This window comes from Oncorhynchus kisutch, linkage group LG2, assembly GCF_002021735.2.
Source record: "Oncorhynchus kisutch isolate 150728-3 linkage group LG2, Okis_V2, whole genome shotgun sequence".
NCBI lineage: Eukaryota > Metazoa > Chordata > Actinopteri > Salmoniformes > Salmonidae > Oncorhynchus > Oncorhynchus kisutch.
The window spans coordinates 26,036,878-26,060,516 of record NC_034175.2 but is presented as its reverse complement, the minus strand read 5'-3'; the positions used below and the strand labels follow the sequence as shown (position 1 = coordinate 26,060,516).

Sequence of the window (23,639 nt, the reverse complement as noted above, 5' to 3'; positions counted from 1 at the left end):
TTGACAGTTTTGGGAACTTTAGAATGTTTTCAATCCTAAGCTGTCAATTTCAACTTCCTGCTAATCATGCCAGGAATATATTATATGCATATGATTAGTAGGTGTGGATAGAAAACACTCACTCACAATCATGTATGTGACTATAACAGAACTTATGTAGCAGGCAAAACCCAGAGGAAAAACTGTTCAGATTCTTTTTTTTTTTCCTCTGACCGTTCCCTCAGTTGTCTTTGCCAAGGGAAATTTGATAGCGACCATTTTACAGTTCCTACGACTTCCACAGGATGTCATCAGTCTTTGGAATTGGGTTGGAGTTAATCATTGGTGCAACGAAGAAGAGGCACATCCTGGAACAACGTTACACTGTTGATAGTTACGCAAGAGGGAAAATGGTGCATGTTTTGTTTACTTGCTCTATTGAATACAGATTGCCCCGTCTACAATTTGATCGATTATTAACGTTTAAAAATACCTAAAGTTGTATTACAAAAGTAGTTTGAAATATTTTGGCAAAGTTTATAGGCAACTTTTGAAATGTTTTATAGTGACATTGTGTTTTGGAAAGCAGTTTTTTCCGGATCAAACCTGCTTTATAAATGGACATTTTGGGTATACATGAACGGAATTAATCGAAAAAAAGGACCAATTGTGATGTTTATGGGACATATTGAAGTGCCAACAAAGAAGCTCGTCAAAGGTAATGCATGTTTTATATTTTATTTCAGCGTTTTGCCTGCTTACGCTAGTTCTTCAACTGGTTCAGGTGGGTGCATGCTATCAGATAATAGCTTCTCATGCTTTCGCCGAAAAGCATTTTTAAAATCTGACGTTGGCTGGTTTCACAACGCGTGTAGCTTTAATTGAGTACCCTGCATGTGTGATTTAATGAAAGTTTGAGTTTTATCGCGTTTTATTTGAATTTGGCGCTATGCATTTCCCGAGGCTATTGGCCACTTGAGACGCTAGCGTCTCACTATCCCCAAGAGGTTTTAACAAACTATAGTTTTGGCAAGTTGGTTAGGACATCTACTTTGTGCATGACACAAGTCCAACAATTGTTTACAGACGGATTATTTCACTGTATCACAATTTCTGTGGGTCAGAAGTTTACATATACTAAATTGACTGTGCCTTTAAACAGCTTGGAAAATTCCAGAAAATGATGTCATGGCTTTTGAAGCTTCTGATCAAAAGAAATCAAAAGAAAATCAAAATAAATCAGCCAAGACCTCAGAAAACAATTGTAGACCTCCACAAGTCTGGTTCATCCTTCGGAACAATTTCCAAACGCCTGAAGGTACCACGTTCATCTGTACAAATAATGGTAAGCAAGTATAAACACCATGGGACCACGCAGCCGTCATACCGCTCAGGAAGGAGATGTGTTCTGTCTCCAAGAGATGAACGTACTTTGGTGCGAAAAGTGCATATCAATCCCAGAACAACAGCAAAGGACCATGTGAAGATGCTGGAGGAAACAGGAACAAAAGTATCTATATCCACAGTAAAACGAGTCCTTTATCGACATAACCTGAAAGGTCGCTCAGCAAGGAAGCCACTGCTCCAAAACCGCTATAAAAAAGCCAGACTACGGTTTACAACTGCACATGGGCACAAATATTCTACTTTTTGAAGAAATGTCCACTGTTCTGATGAAACTAAAATAGAACTGTTTGGCCATAATGACCATCGTTATGTTTGGAGGAAAAGGGGGGATGCTTGCAAGTCGAAGAACACCATCTCAACCGTGAAGCACGGAGGGGGCAGCATCATGTTGTGCGGTGCTTTGCTGCAGGAGGGACTGGTGCACTTCACAAAATAGATGGCACCATGAGGATGGAAAATTTTGTGGATATATTGAAGCAACATTTCAAGACTTCAGTCAGGAAGTTAAAGCATGGTTGCAAATCAGTCTTCCAAATGGACAATGACCCAAAGCATACTTGCAAGTTGTGGCAAAAAGGCTTAAGGATAACAAAGTCAAGGTATTGGAGTAGCCATCACAAAGCCCTGACCTCAATCCCATAGAACATTTGTGGGCAAAACTGAAAAAGCGTGTGCAAGCAAGGAGGCCTACAGACCTGACTCAGTTACACCAGGAATGGGCCAAAATTCACCCAACCTATTGTGGGAAGCTTGTGGAAGGCTACCTGAAAAGTTTGACCTAAGTTAAACAATTTAAATTCAATGCTACCAAATACTAATTGAGTGCATGTAAACTTCTGACCCACTGGAAATGTGATGAAAGAAATAAAAGCTGAAATAAATCACTCTCTACTAATTATCCTGACATTTCACATTCTTAAAATAGAGTGGTGATCCTAACTGACCTAAGACAGGGAATGTTTTATTAGGATTAAATGTCAGGAATTGTGAAAAACAAAATTTAAATGTAATTGGCTAAGGTGTATGTAAATGTCCGACTTCAATTGTACATATGTAGATATGTAAAACAGATATGTAAACATTATTAAAGTGACTAGTAACCGGGTGATAGCCGGCTAGTGACGGCTGTCTGACGGCCTTGATAGAAGCTGGTTTTCAGTCTCTCGGACCCAGCTTTTATGCACCTGAACGGATGATAGTGGGGTCAACAGGTCATGGCTCAGGTAGTTGATGTCGTTGATGATCTTTTAGGCCTTCCTGTGACATCGGGTGCTGTAGGTGTCCTGGAGGGCAGGCAGTATGCCCCCGGTGATGCATTGGGCAGACCGTACCACCCTCTGGAGAACCCTGCAGTTGCCGTACCAGGTGGTGATACAGCCCGACAAGATGCTCTCAATTGTGCATCTGTAAAAGTTTGTGAGGGTCTTAAGGGTCAAGCCGAATTTCTTCAGCCTCATGAGGTTTAAGAGGCGCTGTTGCGCCTAGGGCTGTGGCGGTTATGAAATTTCATCAGCCGGTGATTGTCAAACACTAACTGTCGGTCTAAAGGTTATTGACTGTTAATTAACAATTAGCATCTCCTGGATTCCACACATAGCCAACAAGCCATTTTAAAATGTCTAATAAATCCATGTAATATAGCCTACACCTTCACAATAAATCAATTCATTATTTATTTTATTTTAGGCAGGTCTAAAGAAGCATGCTATGTAGTCTATTTCGGAAGAACAGAATAGCATACTCAGAGTTGACCGTATGTTAGGTTCTGATGTGGCTATGCCATATGGCTGTGGGCTTCACTAGTCATTCTGCAGACAAGATTTGTTTATAAATCTGTGGCGTTATTTTATAATATGAAGAATAAAGCTGAATAAAATATACAGGCCCAGTCGAGAGTTTGGACACATCTAACCACTCTTATTTATTTTTTGTATTTTCTAAATTATATAATAAACACATATGAAATCATGTAGTAACCAAAAAAAGTGTTAAAACAAAAATATAAATATAAAGTAAGTAGCCACCCTTTGCCTTGATGACAGCTTTGCACACTCTTGGCATTCTCTCAACCAGCTTCACCTGGAACACATTTCCAACAGTCTTGAAGGAGTTCCCACATATATCGAGCTCTTGTTGGCTACTTTTCCTTCACTCTGCGGTCCAACTCATCTCAATTGGGTTGAGGTCGGGTGATTGCGGAGGCCAGGTCATCTGATGCCGCACTCCATCACCTTCCTTCTTGGTAAAATAGCCCTTATACAGCCTGGAGGTGTGTTGGGTCATTGTTCAATGATAGTCCCACTAAGTGCAAACCAGATGGGATGGTGTATCGCTGCAGAATGCTGTGGTAGCCATGCTGGCTAAGTGTGCCTTGAATTCTAAATAAATCACAGACAGTGTCACCAGCAAAGCACCCCCCCCACCACCTCCTCAATGCTTCACAGTGGGAACCACACATGCAGAGAACATCCATTCACCTACTCTTCGACTCACAAAGACACGGCGGTTGGAACCAAAGATCGCACATTTGGACTCATCTGACCAAAGGACAGATTTCCACTGGTCTAACGTCCATTGCTCATGTTTCTTGGCTTCAAAAGGCTCTACAGCTGCACCATCGAGAGCATCCTGACCGGTTGCATCACCGCCTGGTATGGCAACTGCTCGGCCTCCGACCGTAAAGTGTTACAGAGGGTAGTGCGTACCGCCCAGTCCATCACTGGGGCCAAGCTTCCTGCCATCCAGGACATATAAACTAGGCGGTGTCAGAGGAAGGCCCAAAAAATTGTGAAAGACTTCAGTCACCCAAGTCATAGACTGTTCTTTCTGCTACTGCATGGCAAGCAGTACTGGAGCGCCAAGTCTAGGTCCAAAAGGCTCCTTAACAGCTTCTACCCCCAAGCCATTACTGCTGAAAAATGTATCAAATGGCCACCTGGACTATTTACATTGACACTTCCTCCCACCCTTTGTTTTTACACTGCTGCTACTCGCTGTTTATCATCTATGCATAGTCACTTTACCCCTACCTACATGTACAAATGACCTTGATTAACATGTACCCCCGCACATTGACTCGATACCGGTACCCCCTGCCTATAGCCTCGTTTTTACAGTAAGTAAGCATTTCACGGTAAGGACTGCACCTGTTGTATTCGGCAGATGTGACAAATAACATTTGATTTGATCCTTGCTTCCGGTCCTGAGCTACAGGCAGTTAGATTAGGGTATGTCATTTTAGGCGTGGGAACAACATCCCCTATACACTTCCTGATGAACTCAGTCACCGTGTTCCCGTGCACGTCAATGTTATTCTCAGAGGATACTCGGAACACATCCCAGTCCGCGAGAATTTAGAGAAAAGGGTGTCATCTGGGCTGTGTCAATAATGGACTGGCCTCCTCAGAGAGAAAGCATGTAGGGACGCTCAGGATTTTAGGGGCAGAACGTCAGATTTGTACCTTGTCGGCGCGGGGATTTGAACTTGCAACCTTTCGGTTACTAGTCCAACACTCTAACCACTAGGCTACTAGTGGCTACCGCCCCACTCAATGGTTGGTATCGGAGACTGACAAGCAAGGTTTTGTCTGGCTTTGAATTTCGCACAAGGTCACCTTTCATCTCAGCTCAACCACACACACACACACACATGCACAAACACTTGAGAGGTGCTCGGGCTTTAGAGTTTTTTTGCCGCGTCTCGAGTGTGATATTCTTGCGGGGGGGGGGCGTGTTTTGTGTCTCTGTGTGTCCGTGGCTCACCGTAGCCGTGCGACCTCTTCATGTGCAGCTTCATGTTGCTCTTCTGTGTGAAGCTGATGCTGCAGATCTCACACTTGTAGGGCTTCTCCCCTGTGTGTTTGACTGTGTGTACCTGCAGGGCACTCTTCTGGTTGAAGGCCTTGTCACACTGGGAACACTTAAAGGGCCGCTCACCTGAAAAACAGAGAGACACCTTCTCAAGACTTTCAGTACAAAGGTTACTCGCACATGGTGGTGAACTTCGCCGGATGAATACAAAACACACATTCTAATTCAATCTCGTGTGCGGTGAAGAAGGCAATAAAAAAGGTGTCTCGCACTAAAATAAGTTTGAAATATGGAACAGAAGTACGTCTAAAAAGTGAATGCACGTACAGTAATTGATGCGTTGCACTGTATTACTGCAAGCGGTAGCAATTTACATCCAATTTAATAAATTTTTTATACAAAATGAAAAGGTCTTGTCAGCTTACATTATCGGCTGAAAGATGTGAACCGCCGGCAAAGTGTAAATCCGTAGCCTACTGTGCATAATCTTGGAAAATAATGACCTGCCATAATCGGTACCATTACAGTCAAAAATACATTGACTTATTTAACTGAAATTGAGCAAAGACCTGTTATGTCTGTAACTAAGTCCATGAACAGTATTTAAGTACCTCTTCCTCAATCTAAACCATAAAAACGGCACTGTGAGAAAACAGCTACACAATTTGTTGAAGACAATGGATCTGCCTCTCTTCTGATGTGGAGATGGAGATTAAAACACATTTCTAGTACGACGGCTCCCCCCGTTTGCTTAAAGAAGCGCTAAGAGCGACGGTTGTGATTGTGATGCTTTTCGCTTGCTGACGTGACGCTAGCAAGCTAGGCTATGTCATTTCATATCGTGTGTACGAGCTCTCTTACAGTCTCTCCTGCTGGGGATGATAAGTGGTAAGACAGGACCCACAACATTACAGTTATCTCACCCCGGCCTGCCACTGACACAGCCATTGAGTGGGTGGCCATAAGTAGAAGGCAGTAGGTACCAACGAGTCAAAACGTTCAAGTCACACTTCACCTTAATACTTACCTCTCCAGAACAAAAAAAGGTCCCAATTCAAGAGAAGCAAATGCACATCCCTACTTTGTTGTGTCGGAGTTGTGTTAAATTCATTTTAGGAGAGTCCATGATTTGCTTTGAAGAAGATCATTTGGTCATTTTGCCATTGAGGCATATACATGAAAATGTTTTCCCTAAGGTCTTTGAAAGTGTCCCAAATGCCTGATGAAAGGCCACTCTAGTCGAGGACTAGCATAGCATCTTCATTCCTATGGTATATTTTTACTTTTGCGCCTTCAAGGCTGGGATGTACAATAGACCTAAACAGAATAGTAGTCAGGGATTTATTCGAGTTAACGTTGTGCGTGCGTGTGTGGGATTACCTGTGTGTGTGCGGTTGTGTCTCTCTAGTTGGCTGGGCTTGGCGAAGGCTTTGTCACAGGAGGAGCATTTGAAGAACTTGGGCCTTTGGGAGCCCAGTGAGGGTCCTCGCTGATGGACACGCTCGTGCTCCTGTAGGAGAAAGAGGTCAAAGGTCCGGGGACACAGAACACAAAAATCTTTCAGAAGAAAAGGTGAAACATAGCAAATATATATTTTTTATTTTTTTAAATCTGCAATTTGCACGAGAACTGGCCCGCCAACTGCGCCAGCGTACACTTAAAACCGTGAAAAAAACATCTGGGAACATTGGAAACCCAAAAGTCTAAAGAGGGACCCCCCCCCCAAAAAAATGCAGAACCATCCAGAAACCCCAAAGTCTACTAACAAACCATCAATGAAGCTCAAAGTCCAATGACAACCCATCAAGAAACTCCAGTCTAATAACGAATCCTCAAGAGACTCCTAAGTCTAATGAAGAAGACTGAAGAAAACTCCCATCTACAAAGAAACAAGAAGGCCAGTCTCGTCACAGGGTAGTGTGATGAATGAGAGTTTGGCCTGCGGGCCCCACTTTGAGCAGCCCTAGTATTGACCTTTAAATAAACGCTACTCAACTCCTAAACATTATTGATAAAAGTACTGGTATTTCCCTCTTAACTATTGATGAAACTGTTGCCGTTTGTCTCTCTCCATCGCTAAATGACATCATAAAGTTAATGAACCCAGCAATAGTTTGTAAAGTGGAGAAATAAAACAAAACATGAATTAAACATTCTCTAATCTCAGACACCCAGATCTAAAATCTGTTTGCGTAATTGCATCAGATGCTTGATAAGCTTAATGTACTAACAAAGTATCCACTCATCTAAATGGAAAATCAGCCAGTTTCAGGGAAGTCTATGAGCCAAATGTCCCCTCCGGGGTTACATGGGGCTGCCGATTAGTACGGAACAGGCTTTGATACGGTTCCAGCCGTGCTCCCCCTTTCCAAAGGAGCGTTTAATTCCGTAAATGAGATGAGGAAAGCTTTTGGGAGCTGGATGAGCAAGGAATGAGGGGGGCGTCACTGAGCCAGAGATCTTAACACACACAAACTCTCTCTGAATGAAACGCACATCTAATGTGCTCTCTCTCTCTTGTTCATACACATGGACACAGACACACCATCAGGGGATCACACGTGTCATATCAGGTAAAGACGGTCATACGCTCGCTCGCACACACACACAGTACACACACACAGTACACAGCCAAGGACAGAGGAGGACGTTGAGGAGTTGCAGAACAGCATGGCTCCCAGGCTGGATGAGAGCAGCTTGCTTCTGCTTATAACCCTAGAAATTAGGTCAAGCTCCTGCCTCTCCTCAATGCTGAGAGCTTCCCACTGTTTACGTGCTGGGGTGGAGATATTAAATGGAGAGCCTCTCTTCCTTAGGCAGCCGTATCCTCGTGAGTAGCATTGTCAAAGGAGAAAATTATCTGAAATTGGACTTCAGCTATTAACTTTTACATCTCGCTCCTCCCAGGGCTATTATTACCCTGTCAGGAGGCAGTAGGCGTTTGGGACACAGGGAGAGTGACAGTTGATTTATAGTTGTTACGAGACCCCGTCAGAAACTGAAGCAGCAGAAGAAAGGCGTTAGCCATTGTGCTCAAGTCCTCTAAGGCGATTGTGTTTAAAGTCCCCTGAATGCAGAGAAACCCTCGGCCGTTTGACTCCTGTAACCCACCACCCAGAATACACCCAGAATACACTCAGAATACACTCAAGAGTACTCAGAGCTGGTCCCACAGGAAACGATTATCCAGAGTTGAAATCTGCTCTGAGGGCAAGACAGGGCAACTACTATCAGGGAATGGAAGGAATACATACAACATACAAACATGCTATAGTGGGTGTGTGTGTCTGCCCAGACCTACTGTGTGTTTTTTTTACCACACACTCTGCATACTTGACAGTGTTCCATGCTATAGTCCAGTCTCCAGTGTGTGTGTGGGCGACTGTGTGTCTGTCCTTGCTTACCTTTAAGTGAGTAGCTCTTTTGAAGGCCTTGCCACACACTCTGCAGACGTGGCACCGGTCCTTGCCGTGGGCCTGCCTGCAGTGGCGTCGCAGCGTGTTGGCGCTCTGACACACCTGATTGCAGTAGAAACACTGGTTCTGCTTCTGGTTCTCCCCCTGGTCCTCCTTCTCCACCACCTGGCCCTCCTCTGACAGCTGGTTTCAACACAACACACACGTTACACGCACGTTATCCTACCCACCGCCTGGTCCTTCTTAGATATCTGTTAACAACACAACACACGTACAGGTACACGCATACACTGACTGACCCTGTAAATATTGTCGGGCTGTTCCTCAGTGGCCTGGGGGTGGTGACTGACCAGTATGACCTGCTGGGTGGAGCCGGCCTGTTGTCCTGAGAGATCCTGGTCACTGAGCATAGTTTGGTACTGCTGACTCTATTGAGAGAAGATACTCACTGTTACTGTGTGTGTGTGTGTGTGTGTGTGTGTGTGTGTGTGTGTGTGTGTGTGTGTGTGTGTACACTTTTTACTATACTTGTGAGTACCAGAAGTCCTCACAAGAATAGTAAACAAACTCAAATTCTGAGAAGTGGTCTTCAATTTAAAAAGTATATTTTAGGCTTAGATTTAGGGTAAGAATTAAGGTTAGTGGTTAGGTTTAGATTTAGGGTTAGAATTAAGGTTATTGGTTAGGTTTAGATTTAGGGTTAGAATTAAGGTTATTGGTTAGGTTTATATTTAGGGTTAAAATTAAGGTTTGTGGTTAGGTTTAGATTTAGGGTTAGAATTAAGATTCCAAGATGGCGTAGCAGTCAGACGTCTTTGTCTTTGTCCTGTCGTGTCCCTTGTATATATATTTTAATATATTTTTCTTCGCAGATCTTTTACAAATATTTTCCTAAACCTCAACTTCTAAATACTCTCCTGCAACCCGCCTCACCCAATGTGGCGTGGATCTGCTTTTTCTAAAGTATTTCTATTTACTTCGGATCGGGAATCCCTCAACTGAAGCTAGCCAGCTAACTAGCTACTAGCGATCAGTCAACAAACCACTGCTAGCTGTCATCAGCTAACCTGTAGCTCAGAAAGCTCTCGCCAGTTGGTACAACGTGACTCAAACCAGAGCATAACGGACATATTTTTCTCTCCATATCCCCGGATTCCTACCGCAAACTCTGAACCTTTTCATCTGGATCCTCGCAACTAGCTAACCGCAATCCCGGGTGACTACTCCTGGCTAGCGTTTCCATCCCGGAGCAATCACAAATTAGCCTGAAGCTAGCCCGGCTAGGGCTCCTGGGCTACCACTGAAGCCCACTCCTGGGCTACAATATCCGGACCCCTTCAACTGCCGGTACGGTGCACAGAACCCCGCAGATCCTCTACAACTGGAATACCGACAATCTGCCCGAGGATTCCAACAGGCCCCTCAGGCGCAATGTCCGCTGAAGGCACATTCTGCTAACCGCAGCCTGCTAGCTATCTAGAGCTACTTGGAACCCTACTAAGCCATGACTGGTCTATCGACATTACCGCACGAGGAGGCAAAAACAGACTTACCTCCATCGCGACGCACCCAAAGGCGTTTCTGCTAACTTGCTAGCCCCGGTCTGCTAACTGTTAGCTTGCTATTTCCGGTCTGCTAACTGCTAGCTTGTTATCCCCAGCCTACTAACTGCTAGCTTGTTTGGCACGGCATGCTAACTGTCTTAATCGCCGTGTCCCCAGCCAGCCCAACCACTCACTGGACCCATATGATCACTTGGCTACGCATGCCTCTCTCTCTAATATCAATATGCCTCGGCCATTACTGTCCTGGTTAGTGATTACTGTCTTATTTCACTGTAGAGCCTCTAGCCCTGCTCAATATGCCTTAACCAACCATGTTGTTCCACCTCCTACATATGCGATGACATCACCTGGTTTAAACGTCTCTAGAGACGGCATTACTCAATGCCTAGGTTTACCTCCAATGTACTCACATCCTACCTTACCTTTGTCTGTAAGACTATGCCTTGAATCTATGCTATCGTGCCCAGAAACCTGCTCCTTTTACTCTCTGTTCCGAACGTACTAGACGGCCAGTTCGTATAGCCTTTAGCCGTACCCTTATCCTACTTATTTCTGTTCCTCTGGTGATGTAGAGGTTAATCCAGGTCCTGCAGTGCCTAGCTCCACTCCCACTCCCCAGGTGCTCTCATTTGTTGACTTCTGTAACCGTAAAAGCCTTGGTTTCATACATGTTAACATTAGAATCCTCCTCCCTAAGTTTGTTTTACTCACTGCTTTAGCACACTCTGCCAACCCGGATGTCTTAGCCGTGTCTGAATCCTGGTCTGTGAATTGATTGCCCCCCATCTATCTTCTGAGCTCGTGCTACTAGGTGACCTAAACTGGGATATGCTTAACACCCCGGCCATCCTACAAGCTAAGATTGATGCCCTCAATCTCACACAAATTATCAATGAACCTACCAGGTACAACCCCAAATCCGTAACTCGCCCTCCAAATACACCTCTGCTGTTTTCAATCAAGTTCTCAGCGATCACTTCCTCATTGCCTGCATCCGTAATATATCTGCGATCAAACGACCACCCCTCATCATTGTCAAACGCTCCCTAAAACACTTCTGCGAGCAGGCCTTTCTAATCTGCCGGGGTATCCTGGAATGACATTGACCTGATCCCGTCAGTAGAAGATGCCTGGTTATTCTTTAAAAGTGCCTTCCTCACCATCTTAAATAAATAAGCATGCTCCGTTCAAAAAATGTAGAACTACGAATAGATATAGTCTTTGGTTCACTGCAGACCTGTCTGCCCTTGACAAGCACAAAAACATCCTGTGGCGTTCTGCATTAGCATCGAATAGCCCCCGTGATATGCAACTTTTCATATACACAAGCAGTTAGGAAAGCCAAGGCTAGCTTTTTCAAACAGAAATTTGCATCCTGTAGTACAAACTCAAAAAAGTTCTGGAACACTGTAAAGTCCATGGAGAATAAGAGCACCGCCTCCCAGCTGCCCACTGCACTGAGGCTAGGAAACACTGTTACCACCGATAAATCCACTATACTTGAGAATTTCAATAAGCATTTCTCTATGGCTGGCCATGCTTTCCACCTGGCTACCCCTACCCCGGTCAACTGCCCAGCACCCTCCACAGCAACCCACCAAAGCCCCCACCATTTCTCATTCACCCAAATCCAGATAGCTGATGTTCTGAAAGAGCTGCAAAATCTAGACCCTTACAAATTACCCGGGCTAGAAAATCTGGACCCTCTATTTCCAAAATGATCTGCCGAAATTGTTGCAACCCCTATTACTAGCCTGTTCAACCTCTCTTTCGTATTCTCTGAGATTCCCAAAGACTGGAAAGCTGCCGCGGTCATCCCCCTCTTCGAAGGGGGTGACACTCTAGACCCAAACTGCTACAGACCTATATCTATCCTTCCCTATCTTTCTAAGGTCTTCGAAAGCCAAGTTAACAAACAGATTACCGACCATTTCGAATCCCACCGTACCTTCTCCACTATGCAATCTGGTTTCAGAGCTGGTCATGGGTGTACCTCAGCCACGCTCACGGTCCTAAACGATATCATAACCACCATCGATAAGAGACATTACTGGGCAGCCGTATTCATCAATCTGGCCAAGGCTTTCGACTCTGTCAATCACCACATTCTTATTGGCAGACTCGACAGCCTTGGTTTCTCAAATTATTGCCTCACCTGGTTCACCAACTACTTCTCTGATAGAGTTCAGTGTGTCAAATCGGAGGGCCTGTTGTCCGGACCTCTGGCAGTCTCTATGGGGGTGCCACAGGGTTCAATTCTCGGACCGACTCTCTTCTCTGTATACATCAATGATGTCGCTCTTGCAGCTGGTGATTCTCTGATCCACCTCTACGCAGACGACACCATTCTGTATACTTCTGCCCCTCTTTGGACACTGTGTTAACTAACCTCCAGACGAGCTTCAATGCCATACAACTCTCCTTCCGTGGCCTCCAACTCCATTGCCCGCAGCTCCCCGCCCGTCCAGCATCACTACTCTGGACGGCTCTGACATAGAATACGTGGATAACTACAAATATCTAGGTGTCTGGTTAGACTTTAAACTCTCCTTCCAGACTCACATTAAGCTTCTAAATCTAGAATCGGCTTCCGATATTGCAACAAAGCATCCTTCACTCATGCTGTCAAACATACCCTCGTAAAACTGACCATCCTACCGATCCTCGACTTCGACGATGTCATCTATAAAATAGCCACCAACACTCAACAAATTGGATGCAGTCTATCACAGTGCCGTCCGTTTTGTCACCAAAGCCCCATACACTACCCACCACTGCGACCTGTACGCTCTCGTTGGTTGGCCCTCGCTTCATACTTGTCGCCAAACCCACTGGCTACAGGTTATCTACAAGTCTCTGCTAGGTAAAGCCCTGCCTTATCTCAGCTCACTGGTCACCATAGCAGCACCCACTCGTAGCACGCACTCCAGCAGGTATATTTCACTGGTCACCCCCAAAGCCAATTCCTCCTTTGGCCGCCTTTCCTTCCAGTTCTCTGCTGCCAATGACTGGAACGAACTGCAAAAATCACTGAAGCTGGAGACTCATAACTCCTTCACTAGCCTTAAGCACCAGCTGTCAGAGCAGCTCACAGATCACTGCACCTGTACATAGATGGACTGTTTACAGATGGGCTATCTACCTCACCGCCATACTGTATGTATTTATTTATCTTGCTCCTTTGCTCCTTTCCAGTATCTCTACTTGCACATTAATCTTCTGCACATCTACCATTCCAGTGTTTAATTGCTATATTGTAATTACTTTGCCACCATGGCCTATTTATTGCCTTAACCTCCTTATCTTACTTCATTTGCACTCACTGTATATAGACTTTGTTTTCTTTTTTCTACTGTATTATTGACTGTATGTTTTGTTTATTCCATGCATAACTCTGTGTTGTTGTATGTGTCGAATTGCTATGCTTCATCTTGGCCAGGTCGCAGTTGCAAATGAGAACTTGTTCTCAACTAGCCTACCTGGTTAAATAAATAAATACAAATAAAAGGTTTAGATTTAGGGTTAGAATTAAGGTTAGGTTTAGATTTAGGGTTAGAATTAAGGTTAGGTTTAGATTTAGGGTTAGAATTAAGGTTAGTGGTTAGATTTAGGGATAGAATTATGGTTAGGTTTAGATTTAGGGTTAGAATTAAGGTTAGTGGTTAGGTTTAGGGAAATATGAGGGGGTTAGGGTTAGGGTTAGGGTTAGGGTTAGGGTTAGGGGAATCAATTGTTGGTCCCCAAAAAGTATAGTAAGACATATCTGTGTGTGGGTGAGTGTATGCACGCCCATGTGTGTATTTTTCAGAGTGGTTACCTGTGTATGTGCTGTTGTGTACCTGCATGATTGTGTGTGTGTTTCAGAGTGGTTACCTGTGCGTTGAAGTTGAGCGTGAATTGAGGTTGAGCGTCCAGCATACCCTGTGTGTCCTCCAGTGTGAGAGTCACGCTGCCGTCGCTGGCCATGCTCGATGACGACATCACCAGACTCTGGGAGCCAGCCGTCTGTGATAGGGAGGTGCTAGGCGGCAGGCTGGTGACTGACAGGAGAGACAGGAAGTAGGTGAGAATTTAGCTCGACAGAAATACTTGTGAGATTTTAATAAGCCGTGCTGGTGTCATGCCATTGAAAATGAACTGGCAATGCATTTTCAAATGGGTAGAATGATGCACTGTGGCATATGGTAATCGGAAGGAGAGCAAGCCAGTGGAAATTGACGGAGTGGATTGGGCAGATGCCTGAAAACGCCACATGAACAGCAAATGCATGAAAAAAAACCACATTTTATAAGAGGTCACCAGATAATTGACTTGTTCTCTGCAGGCATCATTTAAAATTGAGATGTGACAATGTGAAGGGAAATTAGGCCTAGCAGCTTACCGACACTCACAAGGAATATTGCCAACTATGTTCCGCAGCGTACAAATGTGAATGACCAAGAACCCCTAGGCCTAAATTGAAGCAAGTTGAACTGTCATGGTCAAAACTTGTTGATACAACAATAGCTAAGATGTGGAGAAGTCTGTCCAGAATCTTAACAACACTATCAAGAATGCAGGCCCTAGTTTTGTCGCACCTTGACTACTGTTCAGTCGTGTTGTCAGGTGCCACAAAGAGGGACCTCGGAAAATTACAATAAAAAAAAAAAGTTTTATCCTTTATTTAACTAGGCAAGTCAGTTAAGAACAAATTCTTAGTTACAATGACAGCCTAGGAACAGTGGGTTAACTGCCTTGTTCAGGGGCAGAACGACAGATTGTCGTCACCTCAGAGATTCGATCTTGAAACCGTTTGGTTACTGGCCCATCACTCTAACCACTAGGCTATCTGCCGCTCCAATTGGCTCAGAACAGGGCAGCATGGCTGGCCCTTAAAAGTACACGGAGAGCTAACATTAATGACATGCATGTCAATCTCTCACGGCTCAAAGTAGAGGCGAGATTGACTTCATCACTACTTATTTTCATAAGAAATGTTGACATGGTGAATGCACCAAGCTGTCTGTCTAAACTACTAGCACACAGCCCAGACACCCATACAGTGAGGGAAAAAGTATTTGATCCCCTGCTGATTTTGTACGTTTGCCCACTGACAAAGAAATGGTCCGTCTATAATTGTAATGGTAGGTTTATTTGAACAGTGAGAGACAGAATAACAACAAAAAAATCCAGAAAAACGCATGTCAAAAATTTTATAAATTGATTTGCATTCTAATGAGAGAAATAAGTATTTGACCCCTCTGCAAAACATGATTTAGTACTTGGTGGCAAAACCCTTGTTGGCAATCACAGAGGTCAGACGTTTCTTGTAGTTGGCCACCAGGTTTTCACACATCTCAGGGGGGGATTTTGTCCCACTCCTCTTTGCAGATCTTCTCCAAGTCATTAAGGTTTTTGAGACTGACGTTTGGCAACTCAAACCTTCAGCTCCCTCCACAGATTTTCTATGGGATTAAGGTTGGGAGACTGGCTAGGCCACCCCAGGACCTTAATGTGCTTATTCTTGAGCCATTCTTTTGTTGCCTTGACCGTGTGTTTTTGGTCATGGTCATGCTGGAATACCCATCCACGACCCATTTTCAATGCCCTGGCTGAGGGAAGGAGGTTCTCACCCAAGATTTGACGGTACATGGACCCGTCCATCGTCCCTTTGATGCGGTGTTTACACCTCCATGTTTGACGGTGGGGATGGTATTCTGGGGTCATAGGTAGCATTCCTCCTCCTCCAAACACGGTGAGTTGAGTTGATGCCAAAGAGCTCCATTTTGGTCTCATCTGACCGCAACACTTTCACCCAGTTGTCCTCTGAATCATCAGATGTTAATTGGCAAACTTCAGACGGGCATGTATATGTGCTTTCTTGAGCAGGGGGACCTTGCGGGCGCTGCAGGATTTCAGTCCTTCACGGCGTACTGTGTTACCAATTGTTTTCTTGGTGACTATGGTTCCAGCTGCCTTGAGATCATTGACAAGATCCTCCCGTGTAGTTCTGGGCTGATTCCTCACCGTTCTCATGATCATTGGAACTCCACGAGGTGAGATCTTGCATGGAGCCCAAGGCAGAGGAAGATTGACAGTTCTTTTGTGTTTCTTCCATTTGCGAATAATCGCACCAACTGTTGTCACCTTCTCACCAAGCTGCTTGGCGATGGTCTTGTATCCCATTCCAGCCTTGTGTAGGTCTACAATCTTGTCCCTGACATCCTTGGAGAGCTCTTTGGTCTTGGCCATTGTGGAGAGTTTGGATTCTGATTGATTGATTGCTTCACTCCCTTTAAGAGTGTGCTCCTAATCTCAGCTCAGCCCTGGGAGCCAGAAATCTTTCTGATTGAGAGGGGGTCAAATACGTATTTCCCTCATTAAAATGCGAATCAATTTATAACATTTTTGACATGTGTTTTCGTTGTTGTTATTCTGTCTCTCACTGTTCAAATAAACCTACCATTAAAATTATAGACTGATCCTTTCTTTGTCAGTGGGCAAACTTACAAAATCAGCAGGGGATCAAATAGTTTTTTTCCCTCACTGTACATACCCCACAAGACATGCTACCAGAGGTCTCTTCACAATCCTCAAGTCCAGAACAGAATATGTGAGGCACACAGTCCTACATAGAGCCATAGCTACATGGAACTCTATCCCACATCAGGTAACTGATGACAGCAGTAGAATCTTTTTTTTTTTAAACAGACAAAAAATAAACCTGTGACTGTGACGAGATACAAACACACAGGAACAGACACGCGCACACAAACTCTACACACACGTACATTGTAATATTGTTGTATTATACGTTTTGATTTGTAGATTCGTATGGGGATTAATAATGTTATATGATGTACTCTTTTGTTTTATGTGTGATGCAAGTGCCTTAATGTGTTTGGATGCCTGGAAGAATAGCCTCTGCCTTGGCATACAAACACACAATTCTCCATTCATCCAACCGAAAGCTTTACTATCGTCTCATTCTTTCATAACGTCTCTTGATTAGATGACTCACTGTTGTTAAATAAGAATACATTTGTAAAATGACCAAACTCCTCTCAATGCCTATTCATTGTTTGTCACAGAATATTGTCCACTTGAGTTGAGAGGAGAGTGATGACGATGGCTCAGAGAAGTTGATTTAACTGCACAAGTGATGAGCGTTGAGAGGTACTGCAATCAGCCTGCTAATTGACCCAGCTCTTCATCGCTCCCGCTGAACGAATCACTCAACACAATTTACATCACAGGCCCTTCACTGTGTGCTCCCAGTGGGCTGCACATTGGGTGAGTAGACGCAAACATACATACACACACACAGCCGTGCTGCTGCCAATCCTTACCAGTCAGGCCCGCGTTGCTTTGAGGTAGGAGGTGGTCATTGCACATGGTGAGGGTGGCACCTGTGGTTTGGTGGGATGCCAGCCTGATCCCGCCAATCATCTCTCCGCCACCAGGGGCGCCGTGCTGCTGGAGGAGGTCTTGACCTTCAGAAAGAGAGAAAATACATTTCATCTCCAGCCCACAGTGACGTGATTCAATTATCTTCCTCCCGGCCCTTCTTGCTCTTTTTCTATGTCTGCAGTCTTCATCTCTCCGTTTAGTTTTTTTTGTTTACATTCATGCAAAGTTTGGTAACAGAACGACGGCACAAGAAGCACAAACCAGCAATCTGCTATCAAACTTGGCATCTGCACTGTTCGTCAAGTAAATGTGTTTTTGTAATATTTTCCGTGGAAATTGTTAAGAGTCGTCCTTGTGCATAGAGTTGTATGTTTAACTTTGAAAGCATTGTTCTTTTGTTTGGCATTAAAAAAAAGAAGTAAAGTCTCAGCATCACTCGGCTACCGTGAAATTGCCCCTCCGTGATGATGCACTTTAAATGAAATTTTACGACTGAAATTGAATTCCGGGCAGAGTGGATGGATTACGTTTTGGGCATTGAAGGCTCCGTGTGTGTATGTGTGTGTGTGAGAGAGAGAGAGAGAGAGAGAGAGAGAGAGAGAGAGAGAGTGTCCAGTATGTCAATTGACATTTTTGTGGCATGTGAGTGCCGCAACGACATATTTATAAAAATAGGCGAAGAGAATTCTTTGTGAACTATTCATACATATTTTGAGTATCTCACGATGAAGTATCCTTGAAGCGCTGTCGATGCATCTGGACAGTATACCAATTATAGTCTCATGAAAATATGTGTTACTCTCAAGGGCAACTGTAGAAGACACAGTTCTTGATTTTCGGACCTTTTAATGAACTTGGTTTGTTGAATTAAGGTGAAGAGAAAAATAGATTGATTTTGCTCCTGTGAGCCAGCTTGTTTAGCTGCTACGTGTGTGTGTGGGCATGAGCGAGTGAGTGTCTGTGGTGAGTGTTTGTCTGTAGCTGTGTGTGTGTTTTCCCAAAGTGTGCACTTGTGTCAGATTTTAAGCTACAATACGTAACTTTTTGGATGACCTGACCAAATTCACATAGAAATGTGTGTTGTAGATCTGTCAATCTCATTGAAAGCAAGTCCTAAGAAGAGGTAGAAGTGTTCTATGTGTGCCTTTTCTATGCTTCCCTTTCTTAAGGTTCGTTTTTGAGTCATTTACTTTTGGTTTTGCACACAAGCTTCAAACAGCTGAAAATATTTTTCACAGCGGTTTAGATGATACTATGATTTGCTACACTATATATACTTGCTCGTTTTGTCACATAAACTGAAATTAGGTGAACTATTCAAATTTTAAAGCAACCAGGAAATGGCAGAGAAATGTCTGCATAGTGCATATTTTAAAGCATATTGGATTGATTGAAAGCATTAGTAGGAGAGTTTCCTTCATTGATACATCCATTACGGGGAGCGTGCAAGAGTACACTTTGGGAGAAGTATGGAGAACAGGGACAGATCATTTGTGTGTGTCTACCTGATATGGTGAGTGTGATCTCCTGGGGGTGGTTGCCTGCAGCAGTGTTGCCCCCAGCAGCAGCGTTGGCCTGGGCCTGAGCTAGAGCCTGGGTGAGGCTGGAGTTGTTGATGGTCAGAGTGATCTCCTGAGCCCCACTGGACACCAGGCCTGGACCACTCATCACATGACTCAGGTCCTGATGAGAGCCTAAAGGGGAGAGAGAAAACAGGGAGTTACAGAAGTCATCATGAACTAATTGACTCTCCTCACTCCATTCCTTCCTCTCTTTTTGTCTCTCCTATCCTCTCCCCTTTTCATCCCTCCTCTCCATATCCCTCCCCCCTCTATCTATTCTCTCCTCTCCTCTATCCCTGCCACCCCCCCATCCCTCCCATGCCTTAAGCTGACACCCTATGCCGTCAAAGTAGGTCCAGCTGGTGTGAAAGCATGGCTGTGGAACAAACTCATTGTGACAGTTTCCTCTCGGTGGGGCCACACATCACAGACACTCACATAAACAACAGAAAGCTGTGGGGCCCAAAAGAGAGGAAAGGATAGGAGTAGAAGAGAAGAGACACGGTCAGCTGCATAAATTAGTTTAAAAAAATACTTCAGTGAAACATCTACCCATTTTGAGTTTGGCTGCAAGGAACAAAAGGATTCGGTGTGTTCGAGGAAAATCCAGAATTTTATGAATTATTCTGAGTGATAATGTTATTATTCACAATACTCAAGAATTCTGTTTTTGAGTTGATGCATATAAAACATCAAATCCCGTTTACAATAACCCGAAAAAGCTTGTATCCCGGTTATGAGAAACCCGGATAAGCCTGGGATATGCTGATCGAAGACGGGGTAATGTGGCATGTAAAAATCTTATACGGTTTACTGTTGTTTTTGTGGTCTGCGCAGGCTGAGTTTTGCTTATCATGGGTGTTGTGCGATGATGTTTTCACCTGATTGTCAAACAAAAATCACTTCAAAAAGTGGGCTACCTGTGCAGTTAAATCCACATGAACAATTCCATAATAATGTTGCCTACTATAATTAATTTACTGTAATAATAAATAAACCAAATCTGACATTTGGTAGGCCATATTATAATTTCCAACATTTGGTAGTCCATTTGTCATCTAAAGTTTGATACACGCAGCTTCACTTCTCTCATAACTTGTTGCCCTAGAAGACTAAATAAAATAGGGCTCATCAGAATGTCTTACATCGATAGAATGAATGCATTAGTAATCAAGTAAACACCAGTAAAGTTGTCTGGTTCGTTTAGGGACCGGGGAGAAAACGCATTAACTCCAAAAAACAGTCAGTTTGAGCGGTTTTGAGGAAATTAAAAGCTGAGAAAATTACCAAACACTTTCTGGAAAGACTTCTGTTCGTCTTGGTTGCATATTTTATGTGGTTGAAATACTGTCTGCTTGCATAACAGTGTCAAAGACAACACATTACACGCGCAGTCACATTTTCTCAAGAGATGCCGAAAGAATGAAATCATATTTCTCCACTCTTGTTCCCGGGACAAAATTAACATTTGTTGTGAAATTTCACTGCCAGAAATGCATCATTCTGCAGGAGTTAAAGTTATATTATGTGAAAGGTTATAGGCCAAAGTCAGCCTCCATATTTCAGTCACTATTCCATTTAACCCATATGACCTTTAATGAGGAATATTCTGTAAATTTATGAATAGCGGGATATGAGCGGATAAGACCTTAAGCGGGATATGAACTACTATCAGGAATACTGTGCGCATGTAAACGTGGTCAATGGTAGTATTGGAACGCATATGAAAGGTACCATGCACCCGTTTTGTCAAAGAAAATATATGCAACTGTTGAAGGAACAGGTAAGTTGAGGAGAAAAGTGTTTGCTTTGTACAGAAAATGCTCCATCTTCAAAACGTGACTGCTGACATGCACAATGTTTTGGGATCGTAGTAACAGTTGACTAATAAACATAATACAAGTGAACCTTCCGAGTGAACTATCCCTTCAATTCTCCTGAGTGATCATGTTAGTATAGGAACAGAAATGCAACGTTCCGGGGAGAAGACGGGACCACCATGCACCTGTGTTGTCGTGCTCGCCAAGGCTGCCCATGGTGACGTGGCCGGGGCCGATGACGGAGGGCTGCAGGGACAGGCTGGTGAGCGGGTGCAGGACCACATTGGAGCCGGGCGCCGAGGGGTCTCCCGTGGCCATGAGGTGGGAACCGGGGTGGCTGGTCAGGCCTCCGTCTCCTGTCAGGGCGTGGGAGAGGAGACCTCCCTGCTGGAGGATGGCTGGGTCAATCTGGAGGGGATGGGAGAATCCCAATGAGTCAACACAGGAGAGAGGGAGGTGAAAGGAGAGAGGGAGGCGAGAGGGAGGTGGAGAGAGGGAGGTGAAAAGAGAGAGGGAGAGCGATAGGGGAGCAGTGGAGAGTAGGACAGATGATGAAAACAAGGGAACCAAGGGAGGAGAGGTGGAGCAAAGGAGAGAGAGTAAAGAGAGAGGGCGAGAAGTAGGTGACACTGGCGGGGACACACACCCCTCATTACCTGCAGTGTGATGTTGTTGATGTTGCTAGTGTCGATGCCAGAGATCTGGACGTTGGGACACACTAGGTTGGCAGAGGTAAGCTGGAGGTGGATGCCCTCCAGAGTAGCCAGACCCTCCGACAGAGACACTGTCAGGTCACCACCCGCTACAATACAATCACAAACCACACGATTAGATCAGAAGACATATTGTCCCAAGCTTGGATAACTGGATTTTTATTTGAAGTTTCACATCAGTAAGGCACAAAATGTCATCAAGTTTGTACACAACACAAAACGGGCTGTTATAAAAAGAAGACTCCCATTCTGTGATATTTACAGCCATTTTCTATCACTTAAATGAATCACAAACACCCATCTATTCTGGAAAAATGTCACTTATAAATGCATTATGTGCCCAGTTCAAGTGTCTAGCCTCTAAACCCACCATAAAACAACATTTAAGGTGTGGGACTTTGAAAAATAACTTCAATAACTTAATTTAATGCAGATTCGCGTCTGATTTTTCTGTGTTTGCTCGATGTGCCTTCTGTCTGCTCGGACAGATGAGAGGAGAGTGGCTCGGAGTGAGTTATCATCCAATGGGGGGGATCTTCGAGGGAACTAGGGGGCTACAAGCGGGGCTGTGTGCCAGCAATGAGCACGGTGCGTGGAAGCCATTTCGAAGCGCTACTACGTAGATTTTCAAACAGCACTGAGGGAAATTCATTTCACGGATGCTTTTTTTGGATGGCTTCCTCCTCACCGCCAGTTTGAACAAACGACAGATTAGAGGTGAAGTGAGCCAGAGTTCAGTCAAAAGATTTCAACTCTTTAAGTGTTGATGCGTTTCAGACTCCACAAATGTTGTTTCAGATTCCTTATTCCATCCCAGTCTGTAGAACTAATTAACAGATACATCATACTATAGTTGTAGCCTAGAATGTCTTAATGAATTGGATGGAACAAATACTTATTTTCCGAAAGTCTACATAAGATGGAAACTTGTCTTTGACATGGAGGCTCACACGAGGCAAACTACAGGAAAAATGCTTTTCAATATTTGCAGAACATCGGTCTTGCTTTTGAACCAGCCGTGAAAGACGATGCCTGGCGACCCAGACTCCTTGCTCCAGCCAAATGCCCACGGACGTTAGTTACTTCTCCACAATGACCGGAGTGCCTCCTCGACCCCTCACCGAATTCAAACACATTTGGTGCCGACTTATTGGTCCAGAAACCGATGGGTTGGGCCAGAGACAGAACACAAGTGGGTAAAGGGGCAGTTTGGACTCTGATTGGTTAGAGACGACCCAATCTCTGATGACTTTGTTTCGTACAACACACCTCGTGCCCCTCTTCACCTCAAACAATTTCAGTCTCAGACTAAAGTATGTAGTGAATGACAGAGCAGTGGAAGAATTTAGTGAGAGTCATCAGGCTATGAAAGACAAGCATGTCCTTCTTTACTACCAAGTATTCTGATTTTTAAAAATGAATATGAATACTTTTGATATTTTACTGGACTAAACTATTTGACCTCACTCTCAATTCGCTGAAATCCCCGAATATGACAACAGTGACAATTCTGCCTGGAAATGAGACAGAGCAGGCAAAACAGTTGAAATGACTCTGTTACAACCAGAAACGGGTTGAAATGAAGACAGTATGATGTAATGTCCCACAAGGGATGCAATATCCAGCTCTCATCCTCCGTCTCCCAGTGTATCTATGCATTTATGCATCTACAGCCAAACACACCTAGTGCAGAATAGACAGGTTGTTGTGTACAGTGATGAAGCACCCCTTAGTACGCATCTCCTCAGGCCTAGTGATGACACTAGCCCAGTAGCTGTAAACACCATTCATCAGCTCTTCCTGGGTGGCTACTGAGAACAGACTGTACTTAAGACTCAGGATTCAAACCTCTCCTCTCCGTCTCAAACTATGGTTTAAATGTAGACTCGGCTAGGGTTGACTGTTCAGGTGAAATATGGTTGCTGTCCTGAGCAGCACTTGGGTGCATGCTTCATGTCAATAGTGGAAGGGGTGAGCT

The 23,639-nt window shown here is 44.2% G+C and overlaps 1 protein-coding gene across 1 annotated transcript in view; it reads right to left on the bottom strand.

Moving 5' to 3' along the window:
• The window catches only part of LOC109864453 (zinc finger protein 236-like), a 91,330-nt gene that overhangs the window by 3,901 nt on the left and 63,790 nt on the right, over nt 1-23,639 (bottom strand). The window contains exons 23-31 of the mRNA XM_031792021.1: nt 21,605-21,750; nt 21,134-21,356; nt 19,072-19,260; nt 17,506-17,649; nt 14,051-14,217; nt 8,912-9,040; nt 8,601-8,795; nt 6,577-6,706; nt 5,149-5,322 (exon numbers count right to left, since the gene is read on the bottom strand). Coding sequence (XP_031647881.1) covers nt 5,149-5,322; nt 6,577-6,706; nt 8,601-8,795; nt 8,912-9,040; nt 14,051-14,217; nt 17,506-17,649; nt 19,072-19,260; nt 21,134-21,356; nt 21,605-21,750 — 1,497 coding nt within the window. The remainder of the gene's footprint in view (nt 1-5,148; nt 5,323-6,576; nt 6,707-8,600; nt 8,796-8,911; nt 9,041-14,050; nt 14,218-17,505; nt 17,650-19,071; nt 19,261-21,133; nt 21,357-21,604; nt 21,751-23,639) is intronic.